A 20,217-nucleotide genomic window follows, 5' to 3' on the forward strand; every position below is an offset into this window, starting at 1 on the left:
AAGTGATGCTATTGTTTATTCCACAGGTTCCTCCTGACTGCCTTTTCAGAATATGCTGTGGATCATTATTTGTTCTGACATCTTTACAAAGCTTGACTCATCCTCTCTTGCAACATGCATGGAATCAATATATACATTCAGGGACAGTTGATCAGCCTCATCCATGGCCCCAACTCACACTGGTCGGTCATGAATGAGGAAAGGGGATTCTGTTGCAAAGCAGGTCATACACTTTGGTTACAGTTTATAATAGTGATCAGTCAGTATCTAACTGCTTCAGAGTGGTGGGTTTGCCTAGTGTCTTAAGCATTCACTCATCATGCCAAAGATCTGGGTTCAATACCCCACATGGGTACAGTATGTGAAGCCCATTTCTGGTTTCTCCCCCTGATATTGCTGGAATGTTGCTAAAAGCGACATAAATCAAAACTCTATCACTCTCTCTAACTTCTTCATTTATCAACTAGTACATGAAAAGGTTGGTCATCCAAAATGCTGCATTTCTCTAAGCAGAGTTACATCCCTTTATCACGTAAGGATCTACAGATGGTGGTTTGAATCCATTATCTTACTTGATAATGTATGTTTATAGTAAAATGATTGTCAGCAGTGATTAGGTAATTGGTTTAATTACATCAGGTGTGGTTTCAGATATATGTTTTGCAGAACTGCATTGATTTATGAAATTTTTAGTTCTGACATCAACCATGGTTTGCACATCCATTACCAAGGTCATCAGTCTTATAAAAGTCTTGAACAATTCTGTGGCTTCTTGTTATACAACCAACAAGAGATGGATATCAACTGTGGACTAAAGGGAAATCGTGTTGTTTAGAAACCCCTGTTACTCTGGAAACCTCATCAGTCAGGAAAGCCATTTAGCCAGAAACCTGAAAGTGTGGAAACTGCTTTCTGCACGCTTACTATTAATTCCATCATTTATACATACAAGGGGACATAACACCTACCCATGATATTCAAACCCAGACAATTGTATTTTCAATACTATGCAATGTGTCTAGACCTGTTAGTGCTTATGAATATGTAAATTAGTATCTAAAAGAATTGGTTTGAAATGAATGTGCCCTGGAAAAGATGGATTGGCACAAAATATCAAAAGTCAGTGTGCAAGTATGGCAATCAATCGTTTCCAGTGAGTTCAAAACAACAGAACTTGCCTACACCCAGGTACAAAAATCACTAACAAAGCAACTCACCTGTAACGGTGCAGCTGGCAGCTGCAGCTGAGTGCTGATGATTTATTATTGGATATTTATGAATTATATGTGGGCGATGCTCCAGCACCATATTATTTGTTGAAGATGAATTTTTTAATGGTTCGATGATATATTTTTCTTGTGGTAGATGAATCATTCCCATCTGAAAAGAGAAAGAAAATGATTTCATCAAACAAATAAGACAAATGCATCTACAACAAATGCAACAACCGGAGGACATGACAACATACAGGGGGCGTGGTGGGCAAGCTGACTAAAGCGCCAGACTAGTGATCCAGCGGGGTTCAGGTGTTGGGATCGTGCCCAGCTGTGACTGGGTGTAAAAACCTTGGAGTCAACTTTGTGTGCAGACTCGTTCTGCATGGTCACAACATCAAGTGTATAGTACAAAACTCTCTACACTTGAAAAACCCAAGAATATGTTATATATATATTATGTCATATGGTATATGAGAAGATGGCGGCCACATGAACACATGCAAACACTTAGTTGCAGGTACAGCAACGTGCAGTGAACTTGGACAAAATACTGTGCCTATATGTCCCAGTCCACCCAGCTGTGAATTGGCTACCTAGTCAGGATGAGAGAACCACAATAAAGTTGGTGTGCTGAGTGGCAGCAAGAGTTGTTTGTATACGTTTGTGATGCTGAGATTGACATCCAGTGACCGAGGAAAACAATACCAGTGCCTAGAGCAAGCAATAGTTGCATAAATATGTGTGTTATGAATATACTATGATAAAAATAAAATAAAATAATACTATCTGGTCCGGTGGTGTCTAAGTTTTAAAAAATTCTGTTTAAAAATTCTCTATAATATTGGATTTGTAAACCGTTCTTGTACAAAAGGTCATGAATGTTTTGTTTCTTATCATTTTTGCTTCGGTCACAAGCAGATGAGACTAATTAAGGTGGTTTATCAATAAGGAAAATTATATGCTTGTCTTTCAAAGCAGGTTTGAACCAGTTTGCTAACCAACCACCAAACAGTATATCATGCAGACTCACCCCTCCAGGCCCTGTTTTGTATAACATTATTTTTTATCCGTCCTATGTAACCCCATGCTCACCCCCAAAACACACACTCTCTCCATAATTGTGATACATTATTGAGACCGTATCTGTTTGCAATGATTTTAAGGCTTTCACCTTGCCCCTAATATTATTAAACTGATTTATACATTACAGAGTCTTACATGTTTAATTTTGTTGTTATTGATTTATTTGCAGTATCCAGCTAAAGAAAACACTGTACTGAAATCTAAACACTGAACATAATCCATTCAATACATCCCCCAACGCCCCCCAAAAGTGGGTCTTCACGAAGAACCCTTTTTCAAAACATGGTTGATTTGAGTGCTGACATTACAGAAAATCAAGTTCTATGGATAGTCAACTACATTATTGCAATGAGTGTAACACTTTGGTGTAGGTACATCACTTGCTTGATAATGATGTTAGTGCCTACACCAAAACATCACACTCATTGTAACAAAGAAGTTGACTATCCATAGAACTCGATTTTCCTTCACATGTACAACTCCTAAAATGCCTCTCACAAAAGTTAATATCAGGCAAAACACTGATGCACTTGTAAATCAGTACAAATGGATGAAGTGTTCCCAAAAAGCAACAGTTTCACATAACTACAGACCCAAAATGCCCATGCAACCTCCTCATCAACAAATGCACTACATTCTTTCCTGCATTTGTTTACATGAAGCCATACTGAAGTCTGACACAAAGGTAATGAGTACATGAAAAGCCTATCTACCGACATGAAAAGATTGCAGGACCTTTAAACAAAACAAGTTACAATTAACAACATCCTGTGTATCAGACCAGCTAGACTAATTCTTAGTCTCTAAATATATATAATTTTGATAGAAGCAAATAATTCTTTTAAAATGAAATGGAGTCCCTGTAGGACATTAGATTCCTGAAACTGAGGAAATCTAGACTTCCCTCACTTCAGCATTGCAGGGAGGACAAGGCAGTAGGGAAAATAATGTGGTTCAGGGCATTGTGCGAAACAGTTTCAAAATTGTGCTAGGTATTTGGGGTAGCTATGACTGCAGACACCATATTATATGGTCTCTGTTGCCTGATGGTTACTAACCCATAAAACAATTAAATCTGAATGTAAACACGGGTTTCATCTAACATGTCAAACATTTTTATCATGCCATAATCTTGCATGATATAAAAGTATATGAACTTGACAAATTGGAAATATACAGGCCAGTAACTGTGGCGATTTTTACTAGACACAGTCTAGTGGGCTAGTGGCTTTTTCACACACTGGTTCAGGGACTATGAGACAGACTACATGATAGCTATAATGTCTGGTGAAGGAATTATACAGAATAGAATATGTCCAGCATGTGCTCTAGAACACAAGGTAAATTATGGAAAACTCCTTTTCTTGCAAATTTGTAATCAGAAAATTATTTTCAAACTAATAACATCAGATTAAGCAGATCCTGGTATGACAAGGGAAACAACTCAACAGAGTGCTATCTTAGTCCCTGTGTCAAGTGTGCCCTAACAGTTTCAAGGTTGAAACATTGCTGACAAAAGAAATATTGCTGATAACAGACACATTGCTGACAAGAGAAATATTGCTGACAACAGAGATATTGCTGACAAGAGAAATATTGCTGACAACGGAGATATTGCTGACAAGAGACAATAACCTCTCTGACTCACTCCACTAGCTTTACTATAGTTGTATACATTACATAGACTAAAACAAACATACTTGTCCCTGTATGAAAATATCTCAATGAAATGATAAAGACGTTGAAACCTACCCTGTCTTAACATGAAAGACACATTCATCAAAGGCCTAACCACTTGCAACTTTATCTATCATCGTATGTGCTTGAAGTGACCAATTTGTCAGAACAAAACAACAAATTACACATTTCTTTACACCCACTCCACAGTTGTTCATCTTCCTGTCAACTCTCAGGCAAAATAGGCTTGCATCGCTGACTGCATCAACCATCAACATCAAAAACTGCTCAAGAAAAGAATCATCCTGGCAATTGTTTTATCCAACTTCAGGATTTGTAACAAACTGCTGCACAGCTCCTTTGAAGTCTACCTTGGAGTAAACTCAACCCCACATAACATTAATCTTACTGCATACCTTACTAAGGCTCAAATGATTTTCATTTTTCAATTGTTTTTTTATTACCCCCTGGCCTTTTTTTGTATTTAGTAAAAACACTAATTAGTTTAAATCAAGTTCCACCTGTTGTTCATGCCATTGTAGGAAGTTTTGAGGGAAGTAGCACAGGCATGCTTGGTATATCTGGACATTAGCTGTCAGGAAAACACTCTCCCATCTACAGATATCCCAAGATGCTCTTCATCATGTGATAGCAATCTAACCTTTGCACTTTCTATCAGTCCAGGTGAAAGATGAAATCATTCAACTGTTTTGCTGGGTTTTCTGTTTCTTTGTGGCAAGCTATGTGCCTTGAGATACAGCCATCAGAGGCTTTCTCAGGGAAAATTAATATTTATCAAGTAGATCCTCACAGGACGACAAAGTGACCAGATGAAAGATTTTCTTGTCAAATTAAGATCGCTCACTCCTGAAGATGAGCATTACATATATCTTTAGAGCACATCTGTCAGTATCAGAGCTAAATCCACCATTGCTGTTGGATTTTGGGGAAAGAATCATGAATTCATGACTGAAATCAGAGATACTGAGAATCCAAGGTTTATCTGAAAACAGTAAGAGTGTCAAAGTACACAGGCAGAAAGACATCAAACTAGTCCTTTATCAGATGACACAGTTCTCAGCTTATCTGACGCCTAATTGATCCATGAACAAAAAAAGATTATCTTTCAGAAGAGATTGCATAAATATGCAAGATGTTTGTGAGCAAGAGAGCTTTGCATGCAAATTATGTGAGCATCACAAGTCTATCTCAACTCACAGAGAGTCCCATATCCAAGGTCCTGTCATAATGATGTATCTCTCGAATACCACAGGACTTGCTGAACAAACTACAAATGTATAATATACAGCTGTCTTGACACAGTGAGAACCTCAAACACATGGCCTTGTCACAGCTAATTATCTTTCAGAAACCAAAAGAGTTCCTCAAAGTTGATGGTGAATTATTCTTCACGAGAACGCAAGGCAACTTTAATATTTTAGGATATTTTTACAATAACAATATGAGGACAAGTATAATGACAAAAAAGAACTCCTTCCCATAAGTATAAATGCCATCCTGTTTGGTCACCAATAAACACTTACACTACCATATATGTGTGGACATCACTTACCTTACCAACCAATTTGATTTGAACAAGCAATGCAATATGAACACCTGTAACCACCCCTTGAACGAGAGAAGACAACGAGATTCCCCCAGCCCATGTGAACACCTGTAACCACCCCTTGAACGAGAGAAGACAACGAGATTCCCCCAGCCCATGTGAACACCTGTAACCACCCCTTGAACGAGAGAAGACAATGAGATTCCCCCAGCCAATATGAACACCTGTAACCACCCCTTGAACGAGAGAAGACAACGAGATTCCCCCAGCCCATGTGAACAACTATGAACATCTACAATTTGTTTCTTGTAAGCTCATGTACAACAGAAGACAACTAACTTCTCACAGCCCATGTGAACACAGTGAACACCCACAAGTTGATCCCTACCAGTCTGTGTGAAAGAGACCAGGCATCTTAATCTCCAAAAGTCTGTGTACAACCCAAGACAACAAGCTTCCCACACCCGAGGTGAACACCTGTGAACACCTACATTGAGTTGATCCTCACAAGCCTGTGTGAATGCAACCAGACATCTTCATCCCCTGAAGCCTGTTACGACCACACAGTGATTTGTAACCCCTGTCTGTCTACGCTGACTTGGTCCGTGGCACCACAAGGTTTGCTGTAATGTGGGCCAGCATCCCTGGGCTTTGATGTAGGACATACAGAGGTAATCTGCTGTTGATCTGAGTGATGACTGTGATGGGAGAAGACTCTATGCCATCCATCACGCAACTCAGGCAGAACAATAAGCTCCATCACTCAATGTCCCGAATACCTTGCCAGCTCGTCTGGGAGCGTCTTCACAGCATTCATGATGCTGGGGTGGCCTAATGGTTAATGCTTTTCTTTTCATGCTGCAAATGCAAGTTCAATTCCCAACATGGGTACAGATAGATGGGAAGGTGATCAAAGAAGAATCAGAAAGCAAAGAGGCAGAATGAGTGAGCAATTATGGAACCAGTCTCATATCTGCAATGGAATGTTCATGCTGTCTTGAGTGGTCATGATTCCAATTATTTCATGGAAGTCTTGCCAGTCTTACTGTGAAGCTAATTCAAGTCTGAGGCATTAAGCTTCTCTAGTCTATCAATATGAGTTGCTGGTGAGTGAGTGAGTGAGTGAGTGAGTGAGTGAGTGAGTGAGTGAGTGAGTGAGTGAGTGAGTGAGTGAGTGAGTGAGTGAGTGAGTGAGTGAGTGAGTGAGTGAGTGAGTGAGTGAGTGAGTCGGTGAATGAGTGGACTGAGTGAGTGGCTTGACATAACTTAAAAGTTATCAGGGCCTGAAAACATGTTTAATTCCTAGAATACTCACTTCACTTACTGAATCATGACTGAATATATTAGTCATCGCTTTAAAGTGGCAAGTTGTATAATGTTACATTGTATGTGACATTTGCAAATGCTATTTGTGCCATTTCCAAAAAGACAGAGAACCACAATTGTTTTTCAAAATGTTAAAATATCTGCAATAACAATCTGAAAGGGGAAATATGTAAATGATGCTAACAAAATCTTTCAATGACTGCCCGTTGATAATGAGCAAATCAACAACTACAAGATTTCAACCAGTTCCCAAAAATATTACTCTACACAAACCACTAGTGAAATTCCTTCTTCTCCGTCCTGTGTTGATGCCTCTGGCTGTCCAGGAGTGTTATCCTACATCCTCACAACAACAACAAACTAATCTAAGGTAATCCTAGGATCAAAAGAATAATCAGTTCCTGTGACATACCTGAAGCCTCTTGACAGTTACATGGGTAATCTCTGATCCCAATCTACAGGTGCTAATCCAGGTAAGCTGAGTTTATGTCACAAGGTGGTGTATAACATAGATTAGACAGGTGTGACAAGTGGAATCTACAAGATATGAGACTTGGAGTATTTAGGCTCTCATAAATGAAGAATTACCCTAACAATATATGCAGGAAGAAATTCAGAGAAAAAACAAGAGAATTTTCATTTGAACAAATGTGAATCTGCAATCAAAGGTTAAGTTTGAAAATGGTCTTCTGTCCTTATTGAACAATTTCCTGCTTATTACTGATATCTTTTGTAAAAAATGCTGTTCGTCAGGTTAAACCAAAAGAATGATAAGTATATATATCTATATATAATGAAGTAGGGACTAGACCATCCAGTGATCAACCAAATGGGTATCGATCTATGAATCTGAGATATGAGGACATGTGTAAACCAAGTCAGTGAGCCTGACCACCCAACGCAGTAAGGGTACTGCCATAAGTAGGCCTTTATGACAAACATTGCTTCTGGAAGACTATTTCTAACCCTCTTGGATGATGCAGCTATTGGATGACCATGTTTCTCAGTAAAATCTATGAGCATTGGTATAGTGACAACAAACCTTAAAATATAAGCGGGATCATGAACCCATGAGTAGAGGTTCCTGCCTGGCTCAAGAACCACAACCCTCTGTGGTGATATGATCTCATAACACATGTACAGCTTGGCTGATAGACTAGTATGGGTTTTTAAAAGATTTTTATTTAGATTCTATACTGAATAATGATATTGTTTTCATAATGTCTACATAGTTCTAAAATCTGGTGTACAAGTTTTCTCATATCATTCCAAAGGTGATAACACTGATAATGCTTCAGGTACATAGGAAAGTATGGCTTAAATGCTTTGTACAAATTATCCATGAGCAGAATCTGGTGACAAGTAAACATATATATCAGAGGCATTAACAACAAATAACCATCATGAGGACAGACAGCTTGATAAATAGCCACACCAGCATAAACCGCCACAGTGCCTATATATTCACAACAGTGAGACTCTCAGAGCATCAAAGATTTAACAGGATGACTGTGTTGGACTCTCTTGTCTCAGGTTCACATGGAAGTCTCAGAAGACCCCGGATCTGCTCTGGCCTCTGCTTCAGGATCTGCTCTGGCCTCTGCCTCACACGGATGAGTACAGACTAGACGATTGCTCTGGCTTTAGCTTCACGTGGAAGAGTCAAAAGACATGCCGTCTGCTTTCGCCTCAGTTTCACATGGAAGGCAGCAGACCTGACGTCTGCCCTGGCCTCTGTTTCACATGGGGTGATGCAGACACTGACTGACTCACCAGACGGCCACAGCCACAGCAGACTATTAAATTTTCCACCTGATTACAAAGTTTGTGTGTTCTGCTATGTCCCAGCTAGTCCCTCTTGCTGTGTAGGAGAGTGTGTACTCGATATGCTGCTTTGAATCTCACGGTACTGGAAACATGCATGTCTCATGTTATCACTAATGGCCTCCATCTGAACGTATGTCTCATCATAGACCTCTTGTGATTAACAGCACCTAAAACTGTGTCCCACATTCTGCCTACAAGAATCCTTCAAATTGCTTGTCTTAACTTTTATAACCATTCTGACTTCCTCACACAAACCAGTGTACAAAACACAGTTATAAACATCTGTCATAACTATTGCCCTCATCCTGAAGAAGTATGTGCTTTGACAATTTGGTTATAACCACAGTGACCATCTCACACGAACTAGTCCACAAAACACCTATTATAACAGTGAGAGAGTGAGTGAGTGAGTGAGGGAGTGAATGAGAGTGAGTGAGTGTGAGTGAGTGAGTGAATGAGAGTGAGTGAGTGAGAGAGTGAGTGAATGAGAGTGAGTGAGTGAGTGAGTGAGTGAGTGAGTGAGTGAGTGAGTGAGTGAGTGAGTGAGTGAGTGAGTGAGTGAGTGAGTGAGTGACACCAGAAATGGACTTCAAACACTGTATCCATATGGTATATCGATCCTGGACCTTGGAATGACGAGGGAACGCTTTAACCACTAGACTACCCCACCACCCATTTGTTACAATATTCTGCCCTGCTTTATTTATATTGTATGGTTGCAATCTGACCACTGACTAACAAATCGTTCATGTTAAAATTTTCTGGTCATAACAGATACAAGCCCTTATATCAGTGGGTGGTAAATTAGATCATGAATTATTCATGCATCCATGAAATTATCATGTTATCTAAAACTTGTTTGCCATTCATAAATTCCAGTGATGTTGTTGAAATATTTATCTATGATATGCATTATTCATTAAGAGGAATTTGAATGTGACAGTCTTTTTTCTATTTTAATCAAGTGTGGGTTTCAGCTGTTTAGCTGCAGGCAATGATGTCCCAAATGCAAAGTCAGTGCTATTCGGAATCTGGTAAAGAAACTATATCAAAATTGAATTCTTGAATTTATCAAAAATACTCATTTTATCAAGAAAATCAATGAAACGACATAGTTTCAGGAAACAACTGTCTCCTGAGGCTAAGATGAACTGAAATGTTTAAATGAAAGCTCACGCTGACAGAGACCCGGCAAGAAAGATAAAGCCTACAAATCTGTAACTTACACAATCAGGGAATGTATCAAAAGCATTCAAGATTTTGACCAACTTGATGTAGAAAAATCATTTTAAAACAAATATTTTATATGAGTTATATATATATATATGAGTTATGAAGACAGTATCATCAAGAGATTTGTAGATTTAAAAATAGTTTCAATGAGCGAGCGAGTAAATGGGTGGGTTGTGGATCATGGGATCAAGACTGGAATAGTCGGTTGTCACCCTTAAAAGTATTCTTTTCCCCACCAAACAACCCTTTCTGTCATGCAGAAGTCCTTCATGCAGCAAGACTTGATTTCCCCAACAACTTAATCTCACCTCTCTTAGACTCCTTCTTAAGTTTTTACTTTTATTAAAATCAAATATTTTCAGGAGCAAAGCAACAGCATAAGGTTGTGCAAGCGAGTCTGTATTCTGTCTTAGTGACATTGAGGTATGTAAGTTTCACAGTGAATAGGCAAGAGAGTTTGTGAATATGTGAGTGAGTGATACTAACAATAACAATTCACTTACATAGCGCTTAGTATCCATCTGACTAATTGCTCACTGGACGCTGTAATCATAATATGATTATTACTACCCCGGATAACCCAAGCTGCCTCTTAGGTGCTAGAAGGTTATATTCACATGACTTCTCACCAGGTACCCACTTTCTGCTGGGTGAACAGAGGCAATTTTGAGTAAACTCACTTGCCTAAGGTGAGAGCACATGTGTCACATGCTTCATTGTGGGGCAGGACTGAAGTCCTAGGAACTCTCAGGAGTCAAGCTGCCAAATACAGTCACCCATCCAAGGACTGCCCGATACTTCAACTGATTTCTGAAGTGAACTCTATGCACAGGACCACACGCTCCTTTCAGCAATATTTCTGAGAAAGGGAGAGACTGCTGCTTAATGCTGGGCTAAGATCACTCATACCATGTCGAGAGCAATGGGATACTAGTATCATTGAGGGGTCTCTGCCACTTTCGTGTGACTCTTGAGTGGTGGTATTGTCCCTCCAGCCGGAGGGGGTGGTCCTGTTTAGACCCTACCCTCCCTATGTTCCAAGTGCTGGTTAAGTGGCTGAGCTATTGCCTTATATCTCCTTCATGTGTTCATAGAAGCGGAGTTTGCCAGTTCTGTGGTGTTGAAGGAATTTACAATGTATTACAGCAATATCATGACTGGGACACCAGAAATGAATTTCATACATTGTGCCCATATGGAGAAATAAACACAGTTTTCAGAGTAAGAAACAAACCCGGATTTCAGTGTGATAAGCCAATGCTTTCACCATAATTGCCTGAGGTGAGGTGAGGTGAGGTGAGGTGAGGTGAGGTGAGGTGAGGTGAGGTGAGGTGAGGTGAGGTGAGGTGAGGTGAGGTGAGGTGAGGTGAGGTGAGGTGAGGTGAGGTGAGGTGAGGTGAGGTGAGGTGAGGAGAGGAGAGGATCCAATGGGGACACCATGAGTATGTGGATTAAGAGCAGATCAGTACTTGTTCTATCCTCATCATGCATAGAATGAGGCAAGGTAACAACAAGTTACATCTTTTAGAATGTCACTGGAATGAAACCATTCATTGACTTTCTGCTCTGTGAGAAGATTGACTATTCACTCGATCACAAATGCAATATCCTGTGTGTAGTGCTCAGGTTACAAATCAGTTGAAGTTAAGCAATGTTGAGCTCAGGCAGTCTTTGGATGGGTGACCATGTTTGACAGCTTGACTCCTGAGAGTTTCTCGGACTTCAGTCCTGCTCCACAAAGAAGCACATGTGATCTCACATTTGGCAAGTGAGTTGTTCACTCTCCTCACCAATCACCCCGCCCTATGTCTTAACTGTCCTTCGAAAGCTCTCTTAGTGCCAATATTAACTTACGATTATCTTACATCTCAGAGAGCTTTGAGAATCTAGGCCCAGTATCACATCCAGCTACTGCTCAATCTTGAATTACAACTTTCTTGTCCTGTAGCTATACTTCATTCTCTAAGCACCCTTAACACCACACAATATCCTCATCATGTAAAATGTAAACTTTAAAATCATATCATTTTCAGAAATTTCGTGACAGACATCTTCATCGGCCTGGGAGTCTTCTGCATTCCTTTACCACTATTGCTCCCTCCATGACATAACTTTACCTTCAGTCTGAACCATCTATGTTAATGCTCTACACTCAGTCTGCAGCACCCTCCCATGTGAGCCTCAACCACCAATGCTGTCCCCCTAATGCCCCGTACCATCTACATGCGGTCCCCCTAATGCCCCATACCATCTACATGCTGTCCCCCAATGTCCCACCTCCATCTACATGCTGTCCCCCTAATGCCCCGTACCATCTACATGCGGTCCCCCTAATGCCCCATACCATCTACATGCTGTCCCCCTAATGCCCCATACCATCTACAAGCTGTCCCCTGAATGCCCCATACCATCTACATGCTGTCCCCCTAATGCCCCATACCATCTACAAGCTGTCCCCTGAATGCCCCATACCATCTACATGCTGTCCCCCTAATGCCCCATACCATCTACAAGCTGTCCCCTGAATGCCCCACCACATCTACATGCTGTCCACTTAATGCCCCATACCATCTACAAGCTGTCCCCTGAATGCCCCACCACATCTACATGCTGTCCCCCTAATGCCCCATACCATCTACAAGCTGTCCCCTGAATGCCCCATACCATCTACATGCTGTCCACTTAATGCCCCATACCATCTACATGCTGTCCCCCTAATGCCCCATACCATCTACATGCTGTCCCCCTAATGCCCCATACCATCTACATGCTGTCCCCCTAATGCCCCATACCATCTACATGCTGTCCCCCTAATGCCCCATACCATCTACATGCGGTCCCCCTAATGCCCCATACCATCTACATGCTGTCCCCCTAATGCCCCATACTATCAACATGCTGTCCCCCTAATGCCCCATACCATCTACATGCTGTCCCCCTAATGCCCCATACCATCTACATGCGGTCCCCCTAATGCCCCATACCATCTACAAGCTGTCCCCTGAATGCCCCATACCATCTACATGCTGTCCACTTAATGCCCCACCCCTATCAACATGCTGTCCCCCTAATGCCCCGTACCATCTACATGCTGCCCCCCTAATGCCCCATACCATCTACATGCTGTCCCCCTAATGCCCCATACCATCTACATGCTGTCCCCCTAATGCCCCATACCATCTACATGCTGTCCCCCTAATGTCCCATACCATCTACATGCTGTCCCCCAATGTCCCACCTCCATCTACATGCTGTCCCCCTAATGCCCCATACCATCTACAAGCTGTCCCCTGAATGCCCCATACCATCTACATGCTGTCCACTTAATGCCCCACCCCTATCAACATGCTGTCCCCCTAATGCCCCGTACCATCTACATGCTGCCCCCCTAATGCCCCATACCATCTACATGCTGTCCCCCTAATGCCCCATACCATCTACATGCTGTCCCCCTAATGCCCCATACCATCTACATGCTGTCCCCCTAATGTCCCATACCATCTACATGCTGTCCCCCAATGTCCCACCTCCATCTACATGCTGTCCCCCTAATGCCCCATACCATCTACAAGCTGTCCCCTGAATGCCCCATACCATCTACATGCTGTCCACTTAATGCCCCACCTCCATCTACATGCTGTCCACTTAATGCCCCACCTCCATCTACATGCGGTCCCCCTAATGCCCCATACCATCTACATGCTGTCCCCTGAATGCCCCATACCATCTACAAGCTGTCCCCTGAATGCCCCATACCATCAACATGCTGTCCCCCTAATGCCCCACCCCTATCAACATGCTGTTCCTTCATACAACCCACCCTAACAAACCATCTGACCCATGTCTTCCCACAAATAAAGAAGACAGACAAAATTCCCACCCTGAGCATTGCTTCAAACAGCATTAAATGATATCACAAACATTAATTCAGTCCATTCCTTTAATTCATTTCATCACTGTTCATTCTTCATCTCCCAAAATTAATCCTTCATGAGCCATCCAATAACAGCTACAAAGAAATACTCAAACATTTCTCAGCCTTATTCTAAAATGATTATAACAGGCGGTGCTCCTTTTTAACAAACTTAATTCAATCAACCAAAACTAATTCATGAAGATGCTCCCCTATGCCTCGATCAGATCCATCACACAACCCGTCAAACATAAAGCATCAAACGCTCCTCCGTCTTTTCAAAGCTAATCCCATAACCACACAAGAATAATTACAGTACATAATCAAATTTGAATATTTCCTCAGATAAAATAATGAATCTGATGGTGAGACGGTCCCTTGGCATGTGAATGAGGAATCTATTTAGCTGCTCAATCAAGAATTATTAAGACACTACGCACTGTCAACACAAAGAAATGATGACCAATTCATCAAACTGCACTCACAATAATCACTCTGAAGCAGCAAAGCTCTTTGAGAATGCATGTTTCACAGCCAAAAAATTGCCATGGAAATTTGCTACATTTAAGCCAGCTTATAAATATTCGAAGAGGCACAAGAAACGGCAAATGAATTATTTTGTTCTGTTATCTAATTATAGCTTTTTCTTTAAGTTTGCAGTCTGGCTTTGCAAGGATGTTCATTTAATATGGACATTTCAACATAAAGCATAAAAGACTAAGGTACAGTCTCTGAGTGCATAAAATAGTTTGTAGTCCTAAACACAAACTTGGTGAGATTAGCACTCTTAATCTGAAGGTCTAGTCGTTAAGATTTAGGTGCTTACCACATTTGGATCATCTCACAGTAAGGTTTGCTGATTCATACAAATGCTCCAGTTTAGAGGCAGAATTAGCAAATTTAAGTCAGAATCCCCCCTCTGACATTTAAACCAGTGGTCAATAGCATAAGCATGGAAACACAAATCAGGTTCAAAGCAACTAACAAGCCCCAGTTTTAATAATTTTTCAATTTGTTAAACACGTTTATGGTATCAAGTTTCATTTCTACCAGCAGTGAACAAGCAAAAATTGATTATTATCAACTCAGATGGTGCAAAATATGCCAGCTGGCAAAATATTTGTGCCATTACAAAATTAAGCATGCAAAAATATGACAGAGAATACACCAAAAAAAGTTACTATATGAAACACTGAGGATTGTTCCAACATGATATGAGGGCATGAGTGTTCCACTTGTCTGAGATATCAAGATCCTCTTTGTAGGTTGTCTACCTTAGGCATGACAGGAACCTATGATCCTTGCTTGGAATCTCATATTTACAATACACTGGGTACAATGTGTGAAGCCCATTTCTGGTGCTCCCTGCCAAGAAATTGCAGGAATATTACTCATTCAAAAAGTGGCATAACACCAGTCACCAAACTGGTAAATATCTGGAACTTGTAACATTTCTGGCTTTCTTTAGCATCAGTGACCAACTTGGTGTCAGTCATACACCTTCCTGTGACGTGTCCAGCCCAACTCACTCACTCACAAAATCCATGGACTGATACTATCAGCAGCGATCACATTCATTATGCACCATTTTGGCACTATGCCTCTTGTGTGTTTTTGCTGATGAATAACCCTTCCGTCTGCTCAAAGATTGCCATGCACACGTATCTGAAAAACATGTTACTCAAACAATAGGTCTCAGTCTTTTCCCCAACCTCCTGTTCTCTACTGATAGTAAAATCTATAAACGGCTGCCCCCGCCTACAAATGGCCGCCTGTGCTACCATCTTGGGTATTCTGGTCATGACCACCTACATCTACTATATGCTTCAAGGTCATCAAACAGCACTCTGTGAACCCAATTACACCATCAGTAATAGCTTTACACAAACTCACTGGCATCATCAACTGACCTTTAACCCATCTTCATTAAGTGCAGGGTGGAATATTCCTGCAGCAAACCGTCTGCAATGACTTCAAACAAACACAATATCTTCCTCATGACTAGACATGATGACCTAGGCCAATATTTAGTTCCAAATATAGAATGCTCGTACTTAAAAATATACATCAGCAAAATAAAGTTCACATGCAATCTAGAACAATACTCAATTTATGTACCGGCAAATCATTCTAGATCTTGACTCATTTTCTAATCTATTCTGTGAGACAGTCTTACAAGTCTTACAAATACTGAAGCGATTGTCTGAAAACTTTAAATTAAACTAATTTTTTCCAAATGTGACCATTGGAGTTGATTGCAATATCCTTGAGGATTTTAACAGTTCAGTCGAAAATGATGACAAAATATCCCAAATTTTTTCAAGTATCAGAAGGTTTTTACTTCAATGCAGGGTTTCATCAAATTCTAAATTTGAATCTATTAAATATGTCAAATAAAGGAGCATGGATGCACTTTATAGATGTTTGAATTATTACAACTAATACAAACACTAATCTGGTTAGAAACATGCGAAATATTCAAATTTCAGTTGTTGATATTTATTGATCTAAAACAAAATGGATAGATGCTTATGCCAGGCACTTAATTATCTGGTTCTGCCTCGACTATTTATAGACTGACACAAAATAGCTGTAATATGTAACTTTGCTGATCCTGGCATCATAAATCCACAAAACTCACTTAAACAGGATCACCTTTCTTACTCCATAATCTACACACTTCATAGCATAACATCGGCATGACCACGTGACACAAAATTTACATAAGTGTGGCAAGCAATCTGACGCTTACATTGGAGTGAACTTTACATATGACCTTTATGTGTGCATCACATAAAGTCTGGCCACATGAGGCTGCACTGTACAATTCCTACACAAGATGTTTATTTTCTGTCAAGCACTGATATGTTAAACGTGTTGAAAATACATACAGAACGAGTTCCCTCTTCAGAATTTCAATACATGTTCACCAGATGAAACACAGAGCTGAGAAACCATCCTTGAAAACCTGCTTGGATGGCATGTTTCTTGAAACATTAAACATGTCTGCTTCTAACTCAACGACCTTGGAGACGGCAGACTGGCTGAATATCAAATTGCAAGGCTAATCGAGTGCATATTTGCAAAAGCATGTGTGAATAATGAGTACCAGTTAATATCATATATTGTGAAAAGACTGTGGAATTTGGAGAAGTATATTTTTTTCACCTGGGAGAAAGCTGCATCTGTGTGAAAGAAGCTTGTAGTAATGTTCGGTATTCATTATTTAGAATACTTAAACCATGTACTTAAACACCTGTCATGCACTGTTAAATCTTAAGATGCACTGTATATAATACTAACTACAAAAGCCAAAGTCAGCAAATTGAGTTTGAAAATAGATGTGTCAAAGTGACCATTTAATTCTGCCAAGTCTTCCATTTTGTTTAAAAGCTCAGATTTCAGGCTTATTTTTAATCCAATGTTTTCATACAGATTGTGATTGTGGAGGCTTTATTGACACTGTAGCTTGGGGTTATCTAAGAACTTAGGACAAAATAAATTTAGAAAATGGATCGGTCAAACTGAACTGGTTAAAATGACATGTGAACCAGTCAAAACAAAGAGGCATGTCTTTGGTCAAAATAAGACAATGATGGAAACATCTTGCAGCTTAATATCAATGCATTATCTGCATAATTGGTTCCATATTTTTGAAGATAATACATTTCAGTTATTCAAATTAATTGTGTTGCTCATTGATACAACACAAGCAAGATTGGTCCATGATGGTATTGTTAAGTGTTATAAGTACTTAAGGATATTAAAAGAATATCATCCTTTGCAGAGAGATCTGTCATGAGAATATATCTCCAGCTGGGTCACCTACTGTACCTGAGTATATCACACTATGTGTCCCTAGTATATGTCATGCTGCACCATGAGGATATATTGCATGCTGTCTCCTACGTATATCAAGAGTTGCATCTTGAGTATATCACAACTGTATCATGAGTATATTAAGAGGTGTAATGAGTATATTCCTTGCTATATCACCTGCTGTATCCTGAGCATATACAGACCTGTATTTTGAGTATATCACATGACATATCATGAGTATAGCATCTACCGTATCCAGAGCATTTTAAGTGCTGTATCGTGAACATATCACCAACTGTATCATGGCTATATCACATGCTGTGCCAAGGCATATCAAATGCTTTGTAATGAGTATATCAAATGCCTTATCAGAAGTATATAAAGAGCTGTATCATCAATTGTAAGTATACCCCAAGTTCTACAAGAAGTATATTAAAAGCTAAATCAAGTTGTCAGCATATCCCAAGCTATATCATGGGCCACATCAAGTCAGCTATATCAGAAGTATAGCAAGAGCCATACCAAGTTGTAACAAAAGTATATCCCAAGCCATGAGAAGCATACCAAGATCCATGTCAAGTCGTAACATGAGTATATCCCAAGGTATATTTAAGAAGTATAAAAGAGTCATATCAAGTCATAACAAGAGTATATCCTAAGGTATATATAAGAAGTATAAAAGAGTCATATCACGTCATAACAAGAGTATATCCCAAGCTATATATAAGAAGTATAAAAGAGTCATATCAAGTCATAACATTAGTATATCCTAAGGTATATATAAGAAGTATAAAAGAGTCATATCAAGTCATAACATTAGTATATCCCAAGGTATATATAAGAAGTATACAAGAGTCATATCAAGTCATAACATTAGTATATCCCAAGGTATATATAAGAAGTATACAAGAGTCATATCAAGTCATAACATTAGTATATCCCAGTCTATATCAGGTGAATATCAAATTCCATATCAATTCATAACACGAGTATATCCCTGACTATGTCAAGAGTACATCAAGCGCCATATCAAGTCGGAACATGAGAATATCCGAAGCTATATCAGTAGGACATCAAGAGTCACATCAAGCTGTAACAGGAGAATATCCCCTGCTATATCATCAGTATATCACTACTGGTAACAGGAACTGTAACACAATCTGTAAATCTGTATCATATCTCCACTTCATCCTAAACTGATTTCGCTGACTCATCAGGAAGCAACTTCCTCATCTTCTCCTCCCATCCCTGTGCTATAGTTACTTTCTGTTTATATATACAGTATCAATAACCAGTAATTGATACCAGCCTGTACCATACCGATCGCACTTCAAACAGACCTACATGCAGTAACCTCTTTCTGAAAATGCATGTTTCACATGAAACCAGACTGCATTTTCCTCACAGCCAGCCTCCTTCATAATGCCCAAAACAGGTTAAGAAAATACAAGAAGATTAATTGAATACAAACTGTATGGTACGGGAGACTGTCTCAAGTCAATGCCTGCAGTTGTGGCTGAGACACGTTGCCAGAGAACATATCGCTCGTATATGCATTGATATAACAAGGTTTGTCATATACATGGCATGTTGCCATATATCTCACCACTGAATGAGAGCTATGGCCATATATAACACTGTTACACCATCCAGATGGTGATCACTTATGGGGTTAGTGGAGTAGTCTATTGGTTAAAGCAATACACCTCACACGAAGGTCTAGCTTTGATTCCAAACATATGCACTGACCATTTCTGGTGCCCCGTGATATTGCTGGAATATTGTTCAAGGTGTACAAAAAACAAACTGTCTCGCACCTGACATAGATTTGCAAATAAGCTTTGATATTATCTAGTGAATATAACAGACATCTGACTGTACAAAGCTACAAGTGTCTACTCTGTGATAAGGTATAAGGCTCATGGTAGACCAATGCTTGTCTCTGAATATACATCATTTGGACAGTAACAAATAACTCCATACAAACTGAAAATGAGCCCCAGTAAGTTGGTTGACTGAACCTGAGGAAAGCTAAATTTGCTTTATTTATGACTTTAGCTTTTCAGGAAGGCTAGGCAGTAGGGAAAATAATGTGGTTCAGGGACTGTGATACAGACTAGCTACATGCTTGTGCTGTGGCTGTTTAAGTACTCACTAATGTAAAGGGTTTAAGATAGTTGTTGTGATATGTTATTGTTGTAAAATCTATGCCAAACTTTGGGCTTTACAAAGGTGCAGTGAAATGTCAGTCGTTTGTGTATATGAAGGTATTGGGCTGACATAAGCTGTAATACCAGGTCACTATTGTACTGGCAAACAAGGATAAGCTGAGTACTGACCAGACAATTGACTCGCATTAACATGTATTAGTGCTGCCCACTGGCGCTTGCCATTGTCAGCAAAGGAGCCCCAGATTGTCCATGATCAAGTGTGATCATATGAGAGTCTTATGAGCTAGCAGTGTGAGGAATCAGTTTCATCATCATGCACTGCACATGCACTAGCCCACATCTGCTCTCCCTCCCACAAACCAAACAGGTTTGCTCACTGCCAAG

General features: G+C 40.0%; 1 protein-coding gene across 1 annotated transcript in view; it reads right to left on the bottom strand.

The window, feature by feature from the left end:
* The window catches only part of LOC137295936 (A disintegrin and metalloproteinase with thrombospondin motifs 9-like), a 128,324-nt gene that overhangs the window by 81,296 nt on the left and 26,811 nt on the right, over window positions 1–20,217 (bottom strand). Inside the window, exon 3 of the mRNA XM_067827527.1 lies at window positions 1,218–1,380. Within this exon, the coding sequence (XP_067683628.1) occupies window positions 1,218–1,380 (163 nt within the window). The remainder of the gene's footprint in view (window positions 1–1,217; window positions 1,381–20,217) is intronic.

The sequence above is a fragment of the Haliotis asinina genome, chromosome 9 (assembly GCF_037392515.1).
Source record: "Haliotis asinina isolate JCU_RB_2024 chromosome 9, JCU_Hal_asi_v2, whole genome shotgun sequence".
NCBI classification, from domain to species: domain Eukaryota; kingdom Metazoa; phylum Mollusca; class Gastropoda; order Lepetellida; family Haliotidae; genus Haliotis; species Haliotis asinina.